The sequence below is a fragment of the Carassius gibelio genome, chromosome B23, assembly GCF_023724105.1.
Source record: "Carassius gibelio isolate Cgi1373 ecotype wild population from Czech Republic chromosome B23, carGib1.2-hapl.c, whole genome shotgun sequence".
Classification (NCBI taxonomy): domain Eukaryota; kingdom Metazoa; phylum Chordata; class Actinopteri; order Cypriniformes; family Cyprinidae; genus Carassius; species Carassius gibelio.
Window position 1 is genome coordinate 5662550 of NC_068418.1, and position 27102 is coordinate 5689651.

Here is a 27102-nt window from a genome sequence, read left to right on the forward strand (position 1 = left end):
CTGGGATTGATGGTCACTAGATCAGTCTTTACCCCAACATCACTGTCATTAATGGGAGCCAAGTTCAACCTGAAAAAAATACATAATGTAACAATTGCTGGATTATTAAAAGCTCAACTGAACAAGGCAAAATTATGATAAGTAGGGCTATTAAAATGTTATAAAAAATTGAGTCCCAGTGCTCACAGTGCTCAATTCCACTTGAGCACTGTATTTTTTTGAGCAAATATTTTCATATTACATGTATACTACATATTAATATTACATATACATTTTCTTTTCTTTTTTTGGTCTTGTGGACTATATATAAACATATTTTATGTAAAATATCTTACTCCGGACAGTACTAAATAATAAATAACATGCATTTTTTATGATCTCTCTTATTTTGTTCAAATTATTAACTTTTTCACAGATTCTGCGAGGGGTTTCCAAACTTTCACATGCCACTTTATGATGCGTCCTTCTGCAAGTACCATTACTCATCATTACAAGCAAATAACCTAGTTAGTGTATTTTGTTAATTAATATTACACAGCAATTAAATGTATAATTACACTGTAACAAAGAAAAACTAAAGTTATAATAAATCCAATAAATATCCATAACCAATAAGGGTACAGTGCCGCTTTGTGTTGCATTATGTTGTCTGATAAGGTTAGCATGAGCCGTAATGCTAAAATTATACCTACTGCAAGTGAGCACGTCGTGCAGGATGTACCTGATGACGAAGTCTGCACTGTCAATCTCTCTTCCACAACTGCTGTTCTTCAGAATCCCCCCATTGCCCACCACTGCACATCTGCCCAGATGACCACGGCTACTCCATGGAAAGTCCTAAAAAAAGAACATCATGCAGTAGTTACATAGTGAAAGAACCTGTCACAGTTAACAAAAGAACATAAGTTAATGTATGAACATGAATTATGAATAGAATATGTATGAACGGATATTAACCTACATTTATAATTAATGTAAAAAATTGCTAGTATATGATACCTAACACTGTGTCCTGACTAGACACGATGTGACAATTACGACAGAATCAATCAAATGTCACAGCCATTCAAAGTGAGAAGCGCACTGCATGGACAAGTTTATAATCTAATTTATATAATGAATGAATATTAAACCTCTTTAACATTATTAAAAGTTAAAACTCAGTGATGGAATCCATTGTCTTCTTTGTCAGTTCGCAGTTTGATCGAACATGTTTGCTTTAATTTAGCCTATTTTCAAGATTTGAGGTAAAATGTCTGTTGTTGCTTTCTGTACGACTATACATATCATGCAATACGATATTTGAACTCACATTATACACTTTTAACATTGATTAAAGCAGTAAAGCATTGTCATAGTTTGCATGTTGATGTTCCTGTCGTGACGTCGCATAAATAGAAACAGTTTCTTATGACAAAATCTCTGATTAACATGGAAAAGACTTATCGCAGCGCATGTACTGTAGTTAGAGCACAGTGTTATAGGCCTACTAATTTTAACAAAACTTGTTTGTGAAAATGGTTTTACCAAAATGTTCTGTCCTATCTTATCAGAAAAACAGTAAAAGTCTGGTGGAAAGAACAGACCTCAGGCAGCATTTTGTGAAGTGCAGCTCCCACTTTGTACACCCTTTTTGAGGTCTCATAGGGAATGCTTTGATTCACAGCTGTGTTCTTCTTTGTCAGGTATAATAAATCTGTGGCATTACAACAGAAACGCAGTCTTAATCTAAGGAGAGAGAGAGAGAGAGAGAGAGAGAGAGAGACTTTGACTTTGACAATCCTTTAATTTACCATTTTTCGGACAAATTACATAATTACATTACTACACATAATATAACTACACACAAATTCCACCACACCATACGTAATAAATATTACAATTTAAAAATTTTCTAAACACCTCACAGTTTAAAAACAGATCAGAAAAACAAACCATTCGTTGTTTAAGAGAAATAAAAACAATTAGAAATTAATTTGCAGAGAACCATCAATATCAATTTCACATAAACACTTTTCCACTCCCCAAGTATATTTAAATGTTTCTATGTCTTTAATCAGTTGATAGTACGCATGTTCCACCGTTAGCCTTGATTTGACTAAACCCTTTAAGATAGCCACTGCATCGGTTGACCCCACACCATTTAGTTTACCTTTACGTGACAGCCATATTGCCATTTTGGCCTGCCCAAACAAAAAGTTTAGCATCACGTGGATCTGCTTTCTATTTTTTTTATACATGGGTCCATAAATAAAAAGTACAGGTGAGAACACTTCTCCTAAATTTCTACACCATTCTTCTATTTGAGATAGCAAAGCTTCAAGTCTACCACAGTAAAAAAACAAATGCAAAACAGTTTCTATTTGCCCACAAAATAGACATTCCTCCCCTACCTGTGGATCAATGTGTGCTCTGTATCTGTTTGTGGCTATTAAACCATGCACAATTCTCCACTGAAGGTCCCCGCACCTTTTTTCAATGGGAGGTTTGTACAAGGTCCCCCAGCTTCTTTTAGGGGAAGTGCCTGGTCCAAAATCCTCCTGCCATTTAGATTCTTTTAGTCCTTCTAAAGAGTTCATATGTAAGACTTTGACACATGTGACATACAGTGCTTTTTTCCCAGTTTCACTGAAAAGTTCCATTTCAGGAGTCTTGAAGGTAAGCAAAATCCCTTCCCTTTCTTGAAAAGCATTAAAAGCAGGTGCAATTTTTAACTCTGGGAAAGGAACATCTATATCTTCATTTGATGTCTCCAAACCACGTTTAAAATCCGTTGGCAAACGTTCAAAGAGCTCATTCAACAGTCTCTGTGTCAAGCGAATTGACCTCACCCCCAGCTTAGCGGCCAGCATCTCAGCAGACATCCATTCATTCGTTGTTATTAAATGTCCAATCTTTGTTATTCCAACATTCCTTAAAACAGTCCTCATTGTTGATGACTTCAAATTGTCCAAGTCCACAACAGGGTTGTACAGCAGGGGTTCTTCTCTCATCCAAAGGCCTCTCACATCCTGGAGATTCCTTGATACATTTAATATTTTCCAGGCTTTCAACATAGACTGATAAAAAGGTGTCAGTCCAGACAAATCCATTCCTTGAGTGTCCATTAGAAAGAAATGTCGGTCTAGTCCCATATTGCCTGCTTTTCTTAAGAGGGCACAAGCTACTCCAGTCCAGCTTACATCTTTTCCATAAAGTAGTCTTTTTGCCGTCTGAAGCCTGAAAGTCTTTATTCTGCTTCTAATGTCCACCAATCCTTGGCCTCCTTCTTGTCTAGGTAGATATAACGCAGATGCTCTCAGCCAATGTTGACCAGACCAGAAGAAATTCACCAGACGTTTTTGAACACTTTCCACCAATTCCTCAGGGGGTTCTAAGACAGTCATTTTATGCCATAAGGATGAGGCAACAAGGTTGTTGCAGACCAAAACTCTTCCCCTGTACGATAGCTGGGGGAGCAGCCAATGCCAGTGAGACAACCTTGCACTCACCTTTTCCATCAGGCCCTCCCAATTCTGTTTCTTATATTCCTCTCTACCTAAAAAAACCCCTAAGTACTTTAACCCAGCCCTTCCCCACTGTAATCTAGCTGGAAGCTGCGGTCCATTATAATCCACACCACACCATAGTGCATCACTTTTATCCCAATTTACTTTGGCAGATGAAGCTTTCCCATAACTTAGCAAAATATCTTTTAAAACCTGAACATCATATCCATTTCTTAAAACCACAGTGATATCATCAGCATATGCTGAGATTTTCACACAATCATTACAATTTAGAACATTTGTCTGTAACCCCGTTAGCTTTTCTCTCAATTTACAGAGGAGAGGTTCAATGACCAAACTATATAGTTGCCCTGAGAGTGGGCATCCCTGTCTTATGCCTCTTTGTACCTTAACAGGAACACTTAGTCCACCCGCCATTTTTATCATACATGTGGCATTATTATACAACAATTTTATCAATGAAACAAACTTGTCTCCAAAACCAAAAGCCTTTAAAACCTTGAAAAGAAACTGGTGATCAACTCGATCAAAAGCCTTTTCCTGATCTAATGATAAAATTCCTATATCAACATTATTTTCCAAGGCATAATCAATAACATCACGCACTAAATGCAAATTATCAGTGATACATCTATCCTTTATACAATAGGATTGATCTTTGTGTATAATTCTGTGCATTATCTTGTTTAACCTGTTAGCCAAACACTTTGATATTAGTTTATATTCGGAACATAAAAGTGCAACCGGTCTCCAGTTCTTTATTAAGGTAAGATCACCTTTCTTGGGAAGTAGGGTTAAAACTGCTCGTTGACAGCTTTTAGGCATCAAACCTATTCGAAAAACTTCTTTTAGTACTTCGTGGAAATCAGTTCCAATTAAGGTCCAGAAGTACTTATAAAACTCGCCAGGTAGACCATCTATACCTGGGGTACGACCTGAGGCAAGTCCTGATACCGCAGCACTTAATTCACCAAAGGTAAGTTCTGATTCCAAAGTTTTTTTATCTTCAGCGTTTAAACAGGGAAGGTTCTGTAAAAGTTCATTCTGGCTCTTCTCATCTGTGTTTTCAGCAGAATATAACTTAGAATAAAAGTCCACTGCCAATCTTCGCATTTCTACGGGATCGCTTGTATCATGACCATTACTGTTTTTCAAACTAAGCATTTTATTTTCTTGTACACTTTTATGTTCCAAGTTAAAAAAAAAAGAAGTAGGCCCATCCATATCTTTCAATAACATAAACCTGCTCCTCACAAGAGCACCCTTAACTTTCTCATTTAGAACAGAACTCAACTTTAATTTCTTATCACTCCACTCTTGTACATACGCATCAAGATCTCTCATCATGTTCTCTTCAATGACTAGAATTTCTTTCTCAATCCCTTCCAAAGTTCGTTTCAAACTCAAAGTTGAGTAAGATGTATATTGTTGACAATATTCTCTTATATGCGTTTTACCAATTTCCCACCAGAGAATTATGTTTTCATATCTGCATTTTTCGCTTTTCCAAGTTTCCCAAAAATGCTTAAAAGATTCACAAAAAAACTTATCTTGAAGTAACTTTACATTAAAATGCCAATATGACCTCTTATTTCTTCTCGATATCAAAGTACAGTCAACAGTAATAAGCTTATGATCAGTAAAATATGTGGGGATAATAGCTGTATGTACAACTCTATTTTTCATATTATTTGATAAATACAATCTATCTAAACGTGCAGCTGAAATTCTCCCCTCATTCACCTTTACCCAAGTATATTGTTTTACCATAGGATTGTTTTCTCTCCAACTATCCGTGAAGTTAGACATTTTTACAATGTTAGCTAAAACCGTAGGTGACTGAAAATTAGGTTCTTCTCCATTTCTATCAAGAGATGGATCAAGTGTACAGTTCCAGTCCCCTCCTAAAATGATCAAATCATTAACCTGCTGTTGTTTTAAGAAGATCTTCAATTTATTAAAAATATTTATCCTATCAGATCCAATATTAGGTGCATATATATTAACAAAAACAAAAAACAGACCATTAATATCAGCTCTAACTGCCAATAACCGTCCTGGTTCAATTTCTTTTTTTGACAGAATTCTAACTTTAGTGGTAGGAGAAAAAAGAATTGCAGCTCCTGCACTCAGGTTAGTCCCATGAGTAAGAACACACTCATTACCCCACCACAGTCGCCAGTCAACCTCATTATTCATATCACTATGAGTTTCTTGCAGGAAAATCACATCTAAATTTTTCAACCTGATAAATTCTATTATATTTCCTGCCTTCTTCCTATCCCTCATCCCATTAACATTTAAGGATCCCACCCGTAAAGTGTCCATCAGAAGAAGAGAGAGAAAAAAGACAGACAATAAGAAAAGCGTATTACCCATAGTGATTATTAGTTAGATTTTTTACCCCTCTTTGGTCCAAATTTTTCAGTTTTACCTTTATGTCGAATTGCAGTGATGTGTTTTCTTAGTCTAAAACGCTTCTGCTGTGAAAGCTCTTCATGATTGCTATGTCTCCTTGCCCACATAACAGACGTTATAAACTTCTCCAAGTCTGGAAAAAAATCACTAACTTCAACTTTTCTACCCTTCGTTTCATCAAGAAATTCACTGATTTCAGCCACAGTATACAAATCTTCCTTCGCCACTGTTGGCATATCTACACCTTCCACCCATTGATCATCATCTTTCATGCTATCATCTGTACATTGAGACATTCCATCCAACTCATCTACTGAGCCTTCCTCCACTGTTTGTACATCTGTCTGTGTCACATTCTCAACCACATCTTCAACTTCATGATTTGAATGCCTGACAACAGCATAACTACATCCAGCTTTCTCACCATCGCTTTCACTCACCTCATTATCCCCGATGATTCGTTCAGCAGGCCTTTTCTCTGTCACTTTTTTTCCTGCCGTTGTAATTTCCACGATATCCGAACTGTTGTTATCTTTTGACGATCCGCTCTCGGTTGAAACGACAGGCAAAGGCTGTTCATTGTCCACTTTTTTGTGCGGGCAATAGAAACGTTTGTGGCCCAAATTTCCACATTCGAAACACTTAAGATTATCAGTACTCGCATACAGCATATATGAACTTTCTCCATGACTCACGCGGAACGAAATCTCTAAAGTGCGCTCGGGAGAAGTGAGAAACATCAAAACCTGCCGCCTGAACGAAAGGACGTGTTTCAATGCCGTATTTTTACATCCCAGCGGGATCATTCTAACTGGACTAGCAATTTTTCCATAACGAATCAACTCTTTAATGATGGCTTCATTTGAGATGAAAGGTGGCACGTTTGAAATTGTTACTTTCGTGGCCGGAGCCGCCAAGGGAGTCACAGGCACAAAAGTTTCATTGATCCAAATCCCGCTCTCTGTCAGCTGATTCACTAACTGTTCCGTTTTTAGAAACACTACAATCGCCTTGTTCATTCGTGATGCTGAGAGAATATTCTCAAAACCAATCAATTCTCCCACCACCACGAGAACTTCCTCCACGCTAACACCGGGCTCGACCACACACCTGCACCCATTACGCATGGACACGTGTGGGTTTACCTGTGCAGTGTCAGATGCCATACCGTCACGCGACAAGAGCCGCGAGCGGCTAAAAATACAAAGGTACTTTTACTAAATAATAATTAAATTTAACACCAAAGAGGGGAAAAAAGAAAAAATTAGATAAGAAGAACAGTTTTTACGCTCGCTCAAACCAACACCCTCACACGTACCCCAACCCTTCCCAGCATGCACCGAGAGAGAGAGAGAGAGAGAGAGAGAGAGAGAAATATTTAGTTTACATAATTACCTTCTTAAAGTTTTAACCTGTGCTTCTTATTGTCTCTATATACAGAAGCTATTTTTTTTATTTTTATGTGACATCTATGGTAGATTATCACATTATACCAGAGGTGTCCAGTCTGCTTTTGAAAGTTTAGTTCTGTTTATCAACACACCTGCCTGGAAGTCTGGACCTCCGGGAGCAGAATTGGACATAATACACTTATGCACCACTAAAGGCATATTTACTTTAATTGTCTGTTTCGCCACACACCTGTTTAGCTCCTTTTGGGTTCTGTTGGACACATGTGGACAGCTCATGAATGCTGAGAGAGGCCCAGTCACATTTGTCATATCAATACTGAGAAGAAAAAAAAGAGAGACATTACTAAAGAGAGACTGTTTATGAATAAAAAAGAAACAAAGAAAGAGGCTGATACAAAACTTGGTCACTGTATGTTGTTCCTTTGATAAGATAATTTGCTCATATTTCTCGCTTGTGAAATAATCTATTATTTGCCTAGCCTCTTACCTCTTAGCTGGACTGATGTTGAAAAACTTTTGACGAAGTTTCATGCAATTCAGTAATTTCAATCTGTCAGTCATTGCACTTCTGTAGAGTAAGAGAACAAAACAGATCTAAATTCTGGTGTAATCTGAAACATTCCACAACAAAAGGCAATAAAAACTACTGCCACAGATATTATTAATTAGGCAAACAGAAATACTGAGACATTCTTTTAATTGCTGTTAAAGGGGGGTGAAATGCTCGTTTTCACTCAATATCCTGTTAATCTTGAGTACCTATAGAGTAGTACTGCATCCTTCATAACTCCAAAAAGTCTTTAGTTTTATTATATTTATAAGAGAAAGATAGTCTGTACCGATGTTTCCCGGAAAAACACGACCGACTGGAGGCGTGACGTGTGGGCGGAGCTAAAGAATCACGAGCGCCAGTAGGCTTTTGCAGTTGAGCGCGTCTGGAAGCTGTGACATTGTGAGGACAAAACCAACCAAAACAAACCATGGCTAACAGTCAGATTCAGCGTATATTTATGATCCAGAATCAGATCCAGAGGCTGAAATTTAACAAGAGCAGCATCAGCAACAATGTCTCTATGTGGTATGTACTGAAACTGTATATATTTGCTTAGCGGTTTTGTAAAATGACTAAGTTCCACTTTGTTGGGTTTTTTTTTTTTTTTTTTTTTTTAGCTGTAACGTTACATGTGGAAAGTGCAGTTTGATGACAACATCGCATGTTGTTTATTTGATGTGCTTACACGCCGATAGCTAAGTTAGGGGAAGTCGTGGCCTAATGGTTAGAGGGTTGGACTCCCAATCGAAGGGTTGTGGGTTCTAGTCTCGGGCCGGACGGAATTGTGGGTGGGGGGAGTGCATGTACAGTTCTCTCTCCACCTTCAATACCATGACTTAGGTGCCCTTGAGCAAGGCATCGAACCCCCAACTGCTTCCCGGGCGCCGCAGCATAAATGGCTGCCCACTGCTCTGGGTGTGTGCTCACAGTGTGTGTGTGTGTGTGTGTTCACTGCTCTGTGTGTGTGCATATCGGATGGGTTAAATGCAGAGCACAAATTCTGAGTATGGGTCACCATACTTGGCTGAATGTCACTTCACTTAATGCTGTTTCTCTTTTGGTAATCTGTGCAGGGTTGTCTTGCCCTGGCAACCAAAAACATACGTCTTTTGTGATATTTCGCGACGCTCTCGCTCTGATCAGTGAAGTCTGTTGTGCTCTCAGTGCTTTGCTATACGGAGCGCGCGCTCTTCTGCAGACATGCCCTCAGGACCCATATAAGGAAATTCCGCTCCATCTAACGTCACACAGACCCATACTAGAAAAAAACTTTCCGAAACTTGTGACAAACCGGAAGGAGTATTTTTGGAACAGAAATACTCCTTCAAACGTACAACTTAATTTTTGAAACTTTGTCCATGTTTAGCATGGGAATCCAACTCTTTAACAGTGTAACGAAAACAGATTGCAGGATCGCCTCACGTCGGCAGCGTCTGTGTCCAGATTTGCCCTGACACACCAAGCCGATTCTCGACACCTGACGGCCAACTAGTACGTCCGTTCTGCGCCTGCGTAGGAAATACCTTTCCGTACCAGCAGGTGACAGTAGTCTTGGAAGTAGTTACTCAAAGCGGGAAACCGGAAGAAGCTACAGGGATACAAACCATATACAAAGATAAAGCAAATCAGAGTCTCGCCATCCACAGACGGATTTGTGATTTTTCGGAAATGACTGACAAGTTGCAAATGGCACTGGCGTTGTCAGCCCTTGGTATTTTGCTTGTGGAAAAGGAAAGAAAGAATCGGACGCGAAAAATAAGCAGAAAGCGCACTAAATGGATGAAACCATGGATTCTCCAGAAACAGGCTCATGGGGCTTTCCCGAACCTGTGTAGAGAGCTGGAACTAGATGAAACGTCCGATTTAAAAAATTTTGCACGGCTTTTTCCGATTCAATTTAACACTTTAAAGGAACTTATCACTCCAATGTGTGGAAAATTGTTAATGGAGTTATGTGATCTTATTCTTTGCAGGAAAAAGCTACAAGAGCCTTTCTTACCAGTTCCGAGTGGGAATGTCTACAATTCAGCAATTCGTTCCTACCAGGTCTTAAAAGAGAAATACCTGAAGGTTTGTACACATTCGAACAGTGTAAAATCCAAAAATGACTACGATTTATAAAGGGTCTGCCAAAAATAAGATAAAAAAAATATATTATTACTATCTTGCTGTTTTTCAGTGCCCAGACACAGTGGAAGAGTGGCAGCGAGTTGCCATTGGATTCCAGGCTCAGTGGAACTTCCCAAACTGCCTGGGTGCTCTGGATGGGAAACACATCAACATTTGTCCCCCACCAGGAACTGGATCGACATTTTACAATTACAAGCGTACATTTTCCATTGTTCTAATGGCACTGGTTGACAGCAATTACAGATTCCTTTATGTTGATGTGGGCTGCAATGGGCATGTTTCAGATGGTGGAGTGTTTGGTGGATGCTCTTTACAGGATGCTTTAGAGAAAAGAACATCGAACATACCTGCACCTGCACCACTTCCTGAATCTGACCAGCTGGCCCCTTACTGCATTGTGGCAGATGAGGCATTTCCCTTGAAGGAATATCTCATGAAGCCATATCAAAAACCGCAGGCTATCTGTTGAGCAACGCATATTCAACTACAGGCTTTCGCGAGCTCGGAGGGTGGTTGAAAATGCATTTGGCATCCTGGCAAATCGCTTTAGAGTTTTTCTAAATACCATTAATATTCAAAACACTGCCAAAGTTGAGGACATTGTGTTGGCATTCTGTGCTCTGCACAACTTTCTGCGTACAGAGTGCTATGAAGCATACATGGCAGCAATTGACCAGGAAGGACTAGATCAAGACCCCGGCCTAGAGCAGGCCTCTCTGCCACACACAACCAACAGTACTTCACATGCCAAACAGCTCAGGGATAAACTGTGCCAGTACTTTAATTCAGACACTGGTGCAGTCCCCTTTCAATGGGGCAAAATATAAGACACTGAGTCACTGCAGTGTGCTCCAAAAGTGGGAATGAAAACGCTGTTATCTGTGTGTGTGTTTGTGTGTCTCTGTGTGTGTTGTGTAACTTTCAAGAAATAAAATCTATAATTTTCTAATTCAAAACACAAGTTTGTATATATTTGTTCACTGGCTTAAATGCATGTTGTTTGTGCGGAGACTCTCAACTTCCTCTTTTATTTAAACTTCAGTTGCTTAGTCACGATTTGAGCACAGAAGAGCCTCCACACACACACAAAAAAAAAACACACGTCTAACACTTCTCTATGTAATTGCTGCACAGTGTGACAAAAATCACGCTATATTGATTTCACGAGTTCACACTTCACACTTCACGCTGAGGTATGGTATGCATATTTGGCATGCTGTCCAGGGAAGGGCTCCGAGCTTGGGAATGGCCCGAACCTAGAGTACCCCCCCTTCCCCGTCTAATTGTAAAGTGAACTCGAAGTGAATAAACCGTCAATGGAGAGAAGTAAGTCAGTGGTATTTATACTGTGGTATTGATTTCTAAATTGTGGTCCTTTGTTGATTAGGCTTAGTATCTGACACGCTCCTCCCAAATCTTGTTACTAGAACATGTTTTGTGCATGCTCAGGATCTAGTTGGAGTTATATAAAAATTGTCCAGGCTACTCCAAGCTCTATCATTGCAGTCAGCGGGTGTTGCAGTTGAACAATCCACAAGTCATCAACAAAGTATTTATAGTTGTGTAAATATTGTTATACTAACAGTTGTCTGAAGTTTTGGTTGGCTGTAATTCATTACATACCTTTCTATCAAAGTCATCTGACATTATCAAGATTAATTTGTTCTGACTCTGAGTTATTGTCATATTTAATTACCATTTTCTAAACTATAGCAAATAAAATGTGAGAATGTGAGAAACATTGAAGGTGGCCAAATAAATTTTGGTTTGATTGTATATTTTATTTTACATTGAAGACTATGTAGTATTATTTTACATTTGATTATTCAGTTTCTGTACCTGGACGGCTACAAACTTCTTTTTTGACTGAGCTATACAAAGAAAGCATTTGATACCATTAACCATTTCATTCTGTTAAAAAAACACTGTCATATTACGGTATACGGAATAAATCACTACTCTGGATAACTAGTTACTTTTCAGATCGGTATCAAACTGTCAACTATAATGGGACAGAATCCCCTCCCCTTCCTCTACATTGTGGTTTACCACAGGAATCCATCTTGGGTCACTTGTTATTTTTATTATATATTAATGACCTCCCAAATGTCTCAAATAAACTCTCTTAAATGTTATTTGCAGACGATACAAGTGTATTTTCCTCCCAAAAAAAACCTGACCTTTTATTAAAAGTAGTTAATGAAGAACTTGACAAGTTATCTACTTGGTTCAAGTCCGACAAACTGTCACTAAACATAAAAAAAAACAAGTCATATATGATTCATTTAATTCCTCAATGAAAATCCAAAACAATATTAGATCAGCTCGTTTCCTCTGTGTTATACTAGATGACTCTTTATCTTGGAAACCACACATTAGTGCCACAAGTACAAAAATAGCCAAAGTTGTCAGTATATTAGGTAAAATACGGCACCTGATTAACAAAAAAGTTTCAGTCATGTTGCATTACTCAATGTTGTACCCATATATAAATTACTGCAATGTTGCTTGGGCTAGTACCCACCCAACTAAACTGGACTTCAGAAGCGAGGTTTAAGAATATTTTTGTAAATTGATGACACCCCTTCCCAATCATTGTTTACTCAGGCAAGTACTGAAGTAAATCAACTTTAAATTGCTTTATTCATTTATAGTTCTATAAAAAAAGTTATTTCCCCAGCACCTTTGTAATATCCTTAGCATATCCAAAACCTCAGAACAACTTGATGATGTAACAGAAACTATAGACTCTCTTTTCTAGCACTGTAAATAAAGTTGCTCCTTTACGCTTAAGGAAGGTTAAGGAAAACAGTTTGACACCATGGTATAATGAGCATACTCACACCCTAAAGAGAGCAGCCCGAAAAATGGAGTGCTGCTGAAGGAAAACAAAACTAGAGGTATTTCATATTGCTTGGCAGGAAAGTAACCTATCCTACAGAAAAGCATTAAAAACTGCTAGATCCGATTACTTTTCTTCTCTTTTAGAAGAAAACAAACATAACCCCAGGTATTTATTCAATACAGTGGCTAAATTAACGAAAAATAAAGCCTCGACAAGTGTTGACTTTTCCCAACACCACAGCAGTAATGACTTTATGTACTAATTTACTTATAAAATCGATACTATTAGAGATAAAATTGCAACCATTCAGCCGTCAGCTACAGTATCACATCAGACAGTGCACTATAGACCCCCTGAGGAACAGTTCCACCCATTCTCCTACTATAGGAGAGGAAGAATTGTATAAACTTGTTAAATCATCTAAACCAACAACATGTATGTTAGACCCTATACCATCTAAGCTCCTAAAATAGGTTCTTCCAGAAGTTTATTATTAATTGACTGACTATTATTAATTCCTCATTGTCATTAGGATATGTCCCCAAAACCTCACATCAAAATTGTCCCCAAAACCTCACATCTTTATTAAGCCTCACATCAAAAAAACACAACTTGACCCCAAAGAACTAGTTAATTATAGACCAATCTCGAATCTCCCTTTCCTACTAGAAAAGGTGGTATCCTCACAATTATATTCCTTCTTAGAGAAAAATGGTATACTGTATGTGAGGATTTCCGGTCAGGATTTAGACCGTATCATAGTACTGAGACTGCTCTCCTTAGAGTTACAAATGATCTGCTCTTATCAGAATTTATGCTAAATTCTGAAAAAACAGAGGTGTTAATTATAGGACCTAAAAACTCTGCTTGTAATAACCTAGAACACTGTCTAAAACTTGATGGTTGCTCTGTCAATTCTTCGTCATCAGTTAGGAACCTAGGTGTGACATTTGATCGCAATCATTCCATAGAAAGCCACGTTTCTAGCATTTGTAAAACTGCATTTGTCCATTATGGCCTATGCTCTCATTGTCAAATGCAGAAATGTTAATCCATGCATTTATGACCTCAAGGTTAGATTATTGTAATGCTTTATTGGGTGGTTGTTCTGCATGCTTAGTAAACAAACAACAGCTTGTCCAAAATGCAGCAGCAAGAGTTCTTACTAGAACCAGGAAGTATGACCATATTAGCCCGGTCCTGTTAACGCTGCACTGGCTCCCTATCAAACATCGTATAGATTTTAAAATATTGCTTATTACTTATAAAGCCCAGAATGGTTTAGCACCTCAGTATTTGAATGAGCTCCTTTTACATTATAATCCTCTACGTCCGCTACGTTCTCAAATCTCAGGTAATTTGATAATACCTAGAATATCAAAATCAACTGCGGGTGGCAGATCCTTTTCCTATTTTGCGCCTAAACTCTGGAATAACCTACCTAACATTGTTCCGGCGGCAGACACACTCTTGCAGTTTAAATCTAGATTATAAACCCATCTCTTTAACCTAGCTTACACATAAGATACTTATATGCTTTTATAGAGTTAGAGTTACAAATGATCTGCTCTTATCATCTGATCATGGGTGTATCTCTCTATTAGTTTTATTGGATCTTAGTGCTGCGTTTGACACAATTGACCACAACATTCTTTTGCATAGACTTGAACACTTTGTTGGCATCAGTGGAAGTGCATTAGCATGGTTTAAATCATACTTATATGACCGCCATCAGTTCGTAGCAGTGAATGAAGATGTATCATATCGATCACAAGTGCAGTATGGAGTACCTCAAGGCTCAGTACTAGGGCCGCTACTCTTCACGCTTTATATGTTACCCTTGGGAGATATCATCAGGAAACATGGTGTTAGCTTTCACTGTTATGCTGATGATACTCAGCTCTATATTTCTTCGCGGCCCGGTGAAACACACCAATTTGAAAAACTAATGGAATGCATAGTCGATATAAAAAATTGGATGATGAGTAATTTCTTACTGCTAAATTCTGAAAAAACAGAGGTGTTAATCATAGGGCCTAAAAACTCTGCTTGTAATAACCTAGAACACTGTCTAAGACTTGATGGTTGCTCTGTCAATTCTTCGTCATCAGTTAGGAACCTAGGTGTGCTACTTAATCGCAATCTTTCCTTAGAAAGCCACGTTTCTAGCATTTGTAAAACTGCATTTTTCCATCTCAAAAATATATCTAAGTTACGGCCTATGCTCTCAATGTCAAATGCAGAAATGTTAATCCATGCATTTATGACTTCAAGGTTAGACTATTGTAATGCTTTATTGGGTGGTTGTTCTGCTCGCTTGGTAAACAAACTACAGCTTGTCCAAAATGCAGCAGCAAGAGTTCTTACTAGAACCAGGAAGTATGACCATATTAGCCCGGTCCTGTCCACACTGCACTGGCTCCCTATCAAACATCGTATAGATTTTAAAATATTGCTTATTACTTATAAAGCCCTGAATGGTTTAGCACCTCAGTATTTGAATGAGCTCATTTTACATTATACTCCTTTACGTCCGCTACGTTCTCAAAACTCAGGCAATTTGATAATACCTAGAATATCAAAATCAACTGCGGGCGGCAGATCCTTTTCCTATTTGGCGCCTAAACTCTGGAATAACCTACCTAACATTGTCCGGGAGGCAGACACACTCTTGCAGTTTAAATCTAGATTAAAGGCCCATCTCTTTAACCTGGCATACACATAACATACTAATATGCTTTTAATATCCAAATCCGTTAAAGGATTTTTAGGCTGCATTAATTAGGTAAACCGGAACCGGAAACACTTCACATAACACCGTACTCTCTACATCATTAGAAGAATGGCATCTACGCTAATATTTGTCTGTTTCTCTCTTATTCGAGGTCACCGTGGCCACCAGATCCAGTCTGTATCCAGATCAGAGGGTCACTGCAGTCGCCCGGATCCAGTACGTATCCAGACCAGATGGTGGATCAGCACCTAGAAAGGACCTCTACTGCCCTGAAAGACAGCGGAGACCAGGACAACTAGAGCCCCAGATACAGATCCCCTGTAAAGACCTTGTCTCAGAGGACCACCAGGACAAGACCACAGGAAACAGATGATTCTTCTGCACAATCTGACTTTGCTGCAGCCTGAAATTGAACTACTGGTTTCGTCTGGTCAGAGGAGAACTGGCCCCCCAACTGAGCCTGGTTTCTCCCAAGGTTTTTTTCTCCATTCTGTCACCAATGGAATTTCGGTTCCTTGCCGCTGTCGCCTCTGGCTTGCTTAGTTGGGGTTCCTCTGAAGCTCATTTGGCTGTTATAGCTTTTCTGCGCTCATTTGACTCACGCCTGATGCTGAGGTGAAGCTGAAGTGCGCGTCTGAAAATTCTGCTGTTTGTTGTGGTCATAAAGAGATACGGCGTTCCTTATCTTAATAAATGCATTTCTTGTCAAGAAAAAAAAAGGGAGAAAACTGCAGTTTTGAGTGGGCCATCCCCTGGCTCTGCCCCTGGAAAGCAGCATGTCTTGTCAGAGATTGCGACAATAACTAGTGGTGGAAAGAGTATTAATAAATTGTACTTAAGTAAAAGTATCGCTACTTAAGGAATAATTTATTTGAGTACAAGTAAAAGCACTGAAAAATAATATGACTCAAGTAAGAGCAAAAAAAAGTACTTTGCCGAAAAACTAATCAAGTTACTGCATCACAAAGTACTGTAGTATTATTTTTCTATTATTACCCAAAATGATATGATGGGAGAATTATGGAGCAGGGTTAACCCTAATTCTAAACATGATGTACTATAATTTCTGTTTTTCAAGTGCAGATAAAATGCAGATAGAGAAGCTTTGACTGATGAAATGTAGAAGACAAATACACAATTTCAATGCAAATCTAATTGACATAGCTTGTATCACAGTAAAGCTTTTTATAAATAATATCTTCTGTCTCACTGTGATAAAAAGTAATATGGAACAACAGAAGCTAACTGTTTCAAACATGACTGATGTTATATAGTGATTTTGGAAAAAAACATCACATTATTAATTGACTCGTAAATAGCAAACATATTATCTAACCCTGCTGCCAGGAGCAACTGTTTTATAACTAATTTAAGGGTGAAAGCAAAGAAGGGTAAGTGAGGGTTTAAAAGAAAATAATGTCTAATTTAAGGGTGAAAGCAAAGAAGGGTAAGTGAGGATTTAAAAGAAAGAATGGCTTTAAAACTGTGTGAATTGAAGTTTGCAAGTAATATATATCACTGGCAAACTTCAATTCACACAGTTTTAAAGCCATTCTTTCTTTTATTAAACCCTCACTTACCCTTCTTTGCTTTCACCCCTAAATTAGACATTATTTTCTTTTAAACCCTCACTTACCCTTCTTTCCTTTCACCTTCAGTACGCGCTGAAGGCTCGTTGCAAAATGGCCAATGCGTTTAAGGTGTTTAAAGTGATGTCGGCGTAAGTATTCCCGCTGGTGTTTTTTTTTACCTTATTGTCATGCAGCAGATGCGACCGTTAGACCTGTTGGATATTGGAGGATCTTCTATTTCTGGTCTGTTAAACGCATTGGCCGTTTTGCAACGAGCCTTCAGCGCATAGGGGAGAGCAGGGGCGAAAGTACCATTTTTCATTTTAAAATATATTTTTGTATACAGAGATATATTTCTGCTGTGGCCAGTAACTCAGAAGTGTGGTCTAACAATACCAGGTGATATTTTGTAGAAATGTAGAAAGACTTCAGTATAATTTCACTTTGAACATAAGTTGAACATTGTTACTTTCGACCCCATCGGTTGGGACGAAAGTAACACACAGGTGGGTCAAAAGTAACACAACAATATAAGCTAGATTTTTTTCTGTTAGTCTTATTTTTCTTAAGTATACCTGATTGTGACCTTGTTAATAAGTAACTGCAAACATATTTTGTCCTTTATCTTTGCAAAAAAATTATTAAATTACATTTTCATATTTTCATTTTAAATTTAAGTTTAAGTTCATCAGATGTCTTAAAACCTGACTGTATTTTTTATTGTAAATTTCAATGTATTTTTATACAATAAAAAAAAATTCTACAGAATGCACAATATAAAAATGTAATCACATTAGCATAACAAAAAAAAACTCTAAACATAATGTAACAGTAGGCCTATTTATGTTTCCATCCAGTTGTTGTTATGCATGATTTGAAAATGTGCATTAAAACATCTGAAACACTGCAAATTCACAGGTGGAGGTGTAAAGGCTAAGATATGGCTAAAACCTAAATATAAATGTGATGTAGCAGCTGCCCAGAGAGAGATGTTCCTCTATGTCCAGAAACGCCCTCTCAAAAACATCTGGATAAAACCAGACCTCGGTCTGTCTTTCTGACCCTCACTAAGACATATTATTTTGTTATAATATGACATAAACATTTGTAAGAAATGATGCAAGACACAGAAATTCACAATATAGCTTGCACTGGAACAAAATAAATACTTTTTGTGACTGTAGCAGGACAAAAGTAACAACTGTTACTTTCGTCCCGACAGGAACTCCTGACATTTAAACTCGATTTAATTTTATATTAAAAAAACATGAAACAAGAAAAACAACACGACTAATAAAAAAAAATTACCACTTCAACAATTTACTTTTTGTACTCGAAAACAGTTTTACGGACCTAACTTCGGGAAACGATGAGGAAATCACATGATATTTCTCAGCTCCATCAAGGATTGCATGCTGAATATGCTAACTAGCTGGGAATGCAAATGCAGTAATAGGCTCTGAGAAAATTGCTTTGTTACTTTCGTCCCACGTTACTTTCGACCCCGCTCTCCCCTACTGAGTGAGCAAGCGCATTACTCTGTAGAGAAAACGCAGGTTTTAAGAACATGCAATTGAGCCCCGTTACAATATTCCTTCAAGAGCCCATTTCAGCCAGACCGTAATTCCTGCTTTGTTCCAAAAAACATAAGCCCTATAGAGAACCAACTGAGTAAAAACACACTCAATATAAAGAGTTATAGAGTTCCATATAAAAAGTTACATCTTTGTATTTGTTTATAACTACTACAACAATATAACATTTTCATTTTTTAATAAGGAGCTGTTTTTGTTTTATAAAGTATGCTGCTAAGAAAACACCATAGAAGATGGGTAAAGAATAGCTCCATCAGTTCAATGTAAAAAAAAAAAAAAAAAAAAAATCAAGGAAATTTATCTGCCAATTTTTTCTTTTTGCTGTATCTAAAACGTACCGAACCGAACCGTGACACCAGTGTATCGTATTGAACTGAATCGTGAATTTTGTGAACCGTTACACCCCTAATATATATATTATATATATATCATAATCATACTGTAGGTGTGATTCATACATAACGTGGTGTATAGGTAAGTGTTTTTGGCATCGTTTGACTCTATGATTCTGATTCTTGTCAATTCCTAATTTTGATTCAAATAAGGTAAATAATTAATTGAAATCTTACTAAATATTTAATTGTTAGGAAATTTCAGGAGCTGACAAAGTGATGATTTAAAACCAGAGCCTAGTTCACATTCACTAAAATACTGAAACGCTAATGATGCTGATTCAAAACGACAACGCAGGTGATTGACAGTTAAAGCAAAGCGCGGTTTGAACAGTCTGCCCCCACAGCTGAACTGGAAGTTCAGAACTCTCTGTTATTGGCTGAAGTGCAGGGCTCCTCCCCAGCAGTTTGAAAAGTTGAAAAGTTTTTTGTTATTGTTTTTTTTTTTTTTTTTTGTACTTAATAAATGTAGCGAAGTTGAATACTTAAGGTTTATTCCACTTACTTAAAAGTAACACAATTTAATTATACTCAAAATAATAATAATAATAATAATAATAATAATAATAATAATAATCAAGTACTGTACTGTATGTATTTATAATTAGTTACTTTTCAACTCTAACATTAACTAAGGAGGGCAGGTCTTTGTGAATGGTCAATTGCAGAGCTCATGCAAACCTATCCAAATGACAATGCTACAATGCTTTCTTAACTACTGTTTTCTGATAAAGAAAGAGACATAAACAGGAGTTATTAAATGATAACCGAAGGGAGTAAAATTGTAAATTTTTTGCATCTAAAGGTGTCTTTGTGAGTATCCAGGTTTTATAAAGAATATTGACTCCAGAATCCTATTTTACTATGCGTCATAGCACTTTTCTTGATAACTGACTGATTTATGTTTCATTTTCAGAGAAGCTTGTGCTGCTAGCTCTGCGCTAACTGCTTTTGCCATGAGCTCACAGCTGAGCTATCTGGTCTTCAGAATGGGAAACAAAGAAATAACTGTTCATAAACACAGCACTGTAATAATATCAATATATATTTACTGAAATGCATCTTGTACTGTACTTTACTGTCAATACAAGGTTTATCAGATTATGAGCTGTTACCATCAAAATAATGATAATATAAAAAAAAATGCAAAAGCACTCATATGCGCTCACCAGACGTGTCCTCTCCACTCTATGGCGCAGCTGAACATTCTTCAAGTTTAGCTTTTGATTTTTTTGCATTCAAATATCCATTTATCCGTGCAGCCGATGCGTAAGGCTTCCAGCATGTCATTATTGCCTTCAAAACAGTTTTTTTTAAATCTGCAAGACCCACGCACAAAAAAGCTTTTACAGTCTTTACCCCTCAAGTGTGCTTCTGCAACAATACAGTAGATTTCTCACCAATGCAAGCATACAGAAATGCGAAAATGGTCTCGTTTGAAGAAGAGAACCTAATCTAAAAGATAATACAAAGTTTTAGGCTGTTTGTGGCTGTTTGTGGCAATCGTGCGAGTAGGAATGCATCTGAAAGTTTCCTCAGAGGTATCAAATTTTCATTGCGATTCTGTTGAAGATTGTTTCTATCTGTGATTGTTACACAATGAAATGCAGTCAAATTCCTGAGAATGAGAGCTTTCTTGTGATATATGACTTTGACTGTTTTGTTAAAAATATAATAAATACAACAAACACCCAAGTCAAAGTCCTGATTTAAAAACAATTGAGATGCAATGGCAAGAGCTTAAACAGTAAATTTATGCTCGAGAGCCCTCCAATGTGGCTAAATTAAAACAAATCTGCTAAGTAGAGTGGACAAAAACTCCTCCACAATGATGTGAAAGACTCATTGCCAGTTATCGTAAATGCTTGTTTGCAGTTGTTGCTGCAAAGGGTGGCACAATCAGTTATTGGATTTAGGGGGTAATTACTTCTTCACGTAGGACCAGGCAGGTTTGGACAGCTTTATTCCCTTAATAAATGAAATCATTATTTCAAAACTGCATTTTGTATTTACTCTGGTTATATTAACATTTTTATTATCTTAATCATTCAAGTTTGACAAATCTAAAAAAAAAAAAAACAGGAAGGGGACAAAAACTTTTTCACAGCACGGTACATTTTCATAATTTACATAGAATGTACCAGTTTCACAACCAGAGTGCAATCGACTCAAGCCTATGGAAAACACTTTCTCTCCGAATCGAGCCCTAGCCCCACTCCATATTTCCATGCAGGAACACAGACAATTCACTTCCCAATGCTAGATAAAGCCATTTTCTCTGATATCTTCAGCATGTGTGCATGATATTTGGATTTGGGGAACTGAAATACAGCAGCTGACACAGGAAGTCAGTAGCATAATAAAAATGGCTAAAGGGCACACAGTCTCAGTCTCAGATGTCACAGCCACAGACCGCTGGCTAAATGGCTGATGCAGATGGAACACAAAATGTAAAAATTTAGAGAGCACCCATTTACTTTAAAAACTGTTTTTTGCTTGTAAAAGTACAATTTTAGCATAAGAAATTTAATGCTTGTTATATCAAAGCAAATTTATCCAGGTCTAAATATATTTATGATACATATAGGTGATTTAATAACATTTAAAAGCATGCAAATCATTTAGCTAAATATTAGCCTTATAAGCAACAGAGCTATTTCTTTCCAAAATGGAAGCTATGGGGCATAGTGTGCCAAATGTTGTGGGGTAAATCAAGTCAGCATTTTAACTTACACCGCCATAAGTCACATGTATATTTGTAGTTTATTTGAAAGGGACAGTCTAAAAGGGCACCAAATCCGTCTCTGCTTTTCATCACATTATAATCAGATATATCTTTCCACCCGTAGTCTCTAATGGCCAAAAAAACTTTCTGTTTAGTCTGTTTTTAGGAAGGCTACAACTTTGGTGTTCAACATATTGTTTCAGAAATGCAAACAATTAAATATTGAAATTTAAACTGCATTTGGTTGGATTTATGCTGTTAAAGTTAACTTTATGAAAATAAATATGACTTTTTGTAAAAGGAAATTATTAAATTAGTTTATTCTTAATCTCATTCTTATTCTTATTATTTATTTCACATGGGTTTGAATCAGATTTGGTACCCCTAACCCGTGGCAAACTGAGCCACTGGAACACTTTTTTTATAAGAAGCCATTTTTTTTTTTAAACCTTTGTCATATATACATTCTGATCATTTAAAATTATAGGAATACTTTCATTTGGATAGGACAGGAAAGGATAGGATAGATACTTCCATTGTGCTTCTGCATCATTTTAACTGATCTTGAGGAAGAAAAAAAATGGCTAATCTTACCCCACTCTCCCCTATTAGTAAACATTTAATTTAATATTCTACAGAATAAATCTACAGGTGCTTCTCAAATTAGAATGTCGAGGAAACATTGCTTTATTTCAGTAATTCAACTCAAATTGTGAAACTCCTGTATTAAATAAATGCAATGCACACAGACTGATGTATTTTACGCATTTGGTACTTTTAATTGTGATGATTTTGGCTCACATTTAACAAAAACCCACCAATTCACAATCTCAACAAATTAGAATATGGTGACATGCCAATCAGCTCTTCAACTCAAAACACCTGCAAAGGTTTCCTGAGCTTCAAAATGGTCATTAATAATCATTGACACCCTTCACAAGGAAAGTAGGTCACACAAATTCATTGCCAATAAGCTGGCTGTTCAAAGAGTGCTGTATCCAAGCATGTTAACAGGATGTTGAGTGGAACGAAAAGGTGTGGAAGAAAAAGATGCACAACCAACCGAGAGAACCGCAGCCCTATGAAGATTTGTCAAGCAAACTGGATTCAAGAATTTTTGAGAACTTCAAAAGGAATGCACTGAGGCTGGGGTCAAGGCATCAAGAGCCACCACACACAGAAGTGTCAAGGAATTTGGTAACAGTTGTCGTATTCCTCTAGTTAAGCCATTCCTGTACCATAGTCAACGTCAGAGGCCTTACCTGGGCTAAGGAGAAGAAGAAATGGACTGTTGCCATTGGTCCAAAGTCTTTTTTTTTTTCCAGATGATAGCAGGATTTGTATTTCATTTGGAAACCAAGGTCCTAGAGTCCGGAGGAAGGGTGGAGAAGCTCATAGCCCAAGTTGCTTGGAGTCCAGCTTTAAGTTTCCAAGTGATAATTTGGGGTGCAATGTCATCTGCTGGTGTTGGTCCATTGTGTTTTTTTTAAAACCAAAGTCACTGCACCCGTTTAACAGGAAATCTTGGAGCACTACATGCTTCCATCTGCTGAACAGCTTTTTGAAGATGCTGATTTCATTTTCCAGCAGGATTTGACACCTCCCCACACTGCCAAAAGCACCAAAAGTTGGTTAAATGACCATGGTGTTGGCTTTACTGGCCAGCAAACTCACCAGACCTGAACCCCATTGAGAATCTATGGGATATTGTCAAGAGGAAGATGAGAAACAAGATACCAAACAATGCAGAGCTTAAGGCCACTGTCAAAGAAACCTGGGCTTCCATACCATCTCAGCAGTGCCACAAACTGATCACCTCAATGCCAAGCCAAATTGTGGCAGTAATTAAAGCAAAATAAGCCCCTACCAAGTACTGAGTAACATGTACAGTAAATTAACATACTTTCCAGACGGCCAACAATTCACTTAATGTTATTATTTTTTTATTATTATTATTTTTTGTTTGTTTGTTTGTTTTATGAAGTATTCTAATTTGTTGAGATAGTGAATTGGTGGGTTTTTGTAAATGTGAGCCAAAATCATCACAATTAAAAGAACCAAAGTGTCATGCTGTCTAGTCTCTGTTTCCCTGTGTGTCCACTAGTTGGCTCACTTCCCCTTAGGCACTTCACCATAGGCACTACTAATTCCCACTAGCCTTGCCCCTTCATCACAGTAATTGCACTCCTGCTGATTGCACCAGGAGCCTTTATTAATTGCATAATTGTCATTAGCCTCCCTATATTTACCAGTCATTTCCTGTTGTCTGGATGGAGTCTTTACCTTTCGTGATCCAAGTCTTCTCGTCTTCTGAGATTCCTCGTCTGCCTGTTCCCTTTCCTGTCCCTTCCCTGTTTGTTTTTATTTTGGATTGTTTTCTGGTTTTGACCCAGATTGTTGGATTATTCTTTGGATTACCCCTCAATAAACATACCTGCATTTGGATCGCTCTCACCCTGTGTCTTACTGGATTGCGATCGTTACATGAAGACTTAAACTACTTCAATCTATGTGCATTGAATTTATTTAAGACATGAGTTTCACAATTTGAGTAGAATTACTGAAATAAATGAATGTTTCCTCAACATTCCAATCTATTGAGAAACACCTGTATTTAGCAGTTTGTCACACTTTAATTATTGTAACCAAGTATATTTCCCATTATAATCACTTGTCTGGATACTAGTAATCTACAACACATCATATTTTATTAAAACCATATTAATAGTAGGCCTATAAATAACTACAAAATAGTATAAATGTTCTAAATTAGTTGTTTGTTAGTATAGGTGCATCTCAATAAATTAAAATGTTTTGGAAAAGTTCATTTAATTCAGTAATTCAACTCAAAATTGTGAAACTCTTGTATTAAATAAATTCAATGCACACAGACTGAAGTGGTTTATGTCTTTGGTTCTTTTAATTGTGATGATCTGGCAGTTGTCCAGAAGACAATTATTGACACCCTTCACAAGTAGGATAAGCCACAAACATTCATTGCCAAATAAGCTGGCTGTTCACAGAGTGCTTTATCCAAGCATGTTAACAGAAAGTTGAGTGGAAGGAAAAAGTGTGGAAGAAAAAGATACAACCAAACAAGAGAACCGCAGCCTTATGAGGATTGTCAAGCAAAATCTATTCAAGAATTTGAGTGAACTTCACAAGGAATGGACTAAGGTCAAAGCAAACACAAAAGAGTCACCGCACACAGATGTGTCAAGGAATTTGCTGAACCACAGACAATGTCAGCGGTGTCTTACCTGGGCTAAAGAGAAGAAGAACTGGACTGTTGCCCAGTGGTCCAAGGTCCTCTTTTCAGATGAGAGCAAGTTTTGTATTTCATTTGGGAACCAAAGTCTTAGAGTCTAGAGGAAGGGTGGAGATGTTCATAACCCAAGTTGCTTGAAATCCAGTGTTAAGTTTCCACCGTCTGTGATGATTTGGTGTGCAATGTCATCTGCTGGTATTGGCACATTGTTGTTTTTTGAAAACCAAAGTCATTGCACCTGTTTCCACAGTCTATGATGATTTGGGGTGCAATGTCATCTGCTGGTGTTGGTCCATTGTGTTTTTTGAAAACCAAAGTCACTTCACCCGTTTACCAAGAAATTATGGAGCACTTCATGCTTCCTTCTGCTGAACAGCTTTTTGAAGATGCTGATTTCATTTTACAACAGGATTTTTTCACCTTCCCCCCGCTGCCAAAATCACCAAAAGTTGGTTAAATGACCATGTGTTGGTGTGCTTGACTGGCCAGCAAACTCACCAGACCTGAGTCTCATAGAGAATCTATGGGGTACTGTCAAAAGGAAAATGAGAAAAAAAGAGACCAAAAAATGTGGATGAGCTGAAGACCACACAAAGAAAAACAAGTAAGAAAGAATAGAAAGAAAGCTAGTGTTTTTCTTTTTTTTAATACAATTATTATCATTTTATATTTTTAAAATAGAATAGAAAGTTCTAGAGTTAGAGTTTAAAGGGGTCATATGATGGAATTTAAATTTTTCCAAAGACTTGTCCACGTCTCCCTGCATATCACCACCAAAATGTTCAGACAATGAAAGAAGGCATACATTGTATTCTTACTGTTGCCACAGGCACCATGATGTGGAAAAACTGTGTGTTTCATTTTGAAAGTGAAACTACTTTGTTTGGCTTTCCAAAAGAGGACAATATCCGCTTTGTCATTCCTAGAGCTGATACTTGCTGGTCACTGAGGAAATACATCACCTTTGTGCTGTGGATCGCTGGATTGGCTTTCACCACGAACTAAGCGACGTCCAGCCCAGGGTCATCACATGTGGTTGCCACAAGCCTCCTGGCTGCTCCTTCATTGAATCTGTCGGCTGTTCCTCACTCTAGCCCCTGACCATTCATTACTCTAGCTGCTGGTTGTTCCTCACTCTTTGCAAGAACAGTATAAATCATTATAATAGGTAATTATGTCCCCACTGCATGCAACAAATGCCTTGTTTGTAATGGGTTCCCTTTCAAGGGAACTTTGAACTGCAACATCTAGGGATTGCTATGGGGAACACCTTGTTGTGACCTGTGTCTGAAGCATACATTGTAAAAACACCAACGAGTTGGCCGCCGACAGCCCCTGACATCACCACCAGTGCGACTATAAATAGGCACCGGGAGAACACGTCATCCTTTTCTCTGTCTTCACTGACTGTTTTGTTTAAAGCGTACAACCCCTAGGAGTGCATGTTTCTCAATAGAGGCTTTGCTCTGATACGGTTTCAGGATGAGGTAGATGAGTTGCGCCACCCTGGCAGATATCTGGAAGAAAGTAAGGCTTTCTTCTTGATGCTCTGGTCTCGTCTTCCAGTAAGGAAGGTACAGAAGGCTAGTGCCGTGGCTTGTGCTCCTCTCCCACCTGCGGGTAGGTGTAGGAGGAATCACGGGTCAAAGGAGAATAGGCAAAGGGAGGTGATCCAGACAAGGTGTCATCACCTTCGTCTGCTCTCTCCCTTTGGAGGTTTTACATCTTCCCCTTCTTAATTCCCCTATAACCACCAGCTCGCCACCTGACCAAGGTTAGGTGGGAAATGTAGAACATCGGTGAACAGCCACGCCAATAAATGCAGTATCGGCTACTTCGTCAAAGGAATTATAAGAGCCTACTTTATCACATCTGCAATCTGAACTAAGTTAATGATAAGCTGAAGAGAAACAATACTTAGATTGTCTGGACCCGTTTCCTGTCAAGGAG

The 27102-nt window shown here is 37.9% G+C and overlaps 1 protein-coding gene across 4 annotated transcripts in view; it reads right to left on the reverse strand.

The window, feature by feature from the left end:
* Positions 1-27102, reverse strand: part of LOC128011181 (alpha-2,8-sialyltransferase 8E) — a 34849-nt gene that overhangs the window by 959 nt on the left and 6788 nt on the right. The window contains exons 3-8 of one of the 4 annotated variants that reach the window (XM_052593326.1): positions 25145-25683; positions 7827-7907; positions 7569-7655; positions 1587-1728; positions 722-837; positions 1-69 (exon numbers count right to left, since the gene is read on the reverse strand). The exon at positions 1-69 is cut by the window's left edge and continues 15 nt beyond it. In XM_052593326.1, the coding sequence (XP_052449286.1) occupies positions 1-69; positions 722-837; positions 1587-1728; positions 7569-7655; positions 7827-7900 (488 nt within the window). In that variant the 5' untranslated portion in view covers positions 7901-7907; positions 25145-25683. Of the gene's footprint in view, positions 70-721; positions 838-1586; positions 1729-7568; positions 7656-7826; positions 7908-9314; positions 9813-24167; positions 24404-25144; positions 25684-27102 lie in introns of those variants that run through there. The other 3 variants (XM_052593328.1, XM_052593329.1, XM_052593325.1) reach the window with 3 other exon arrangements.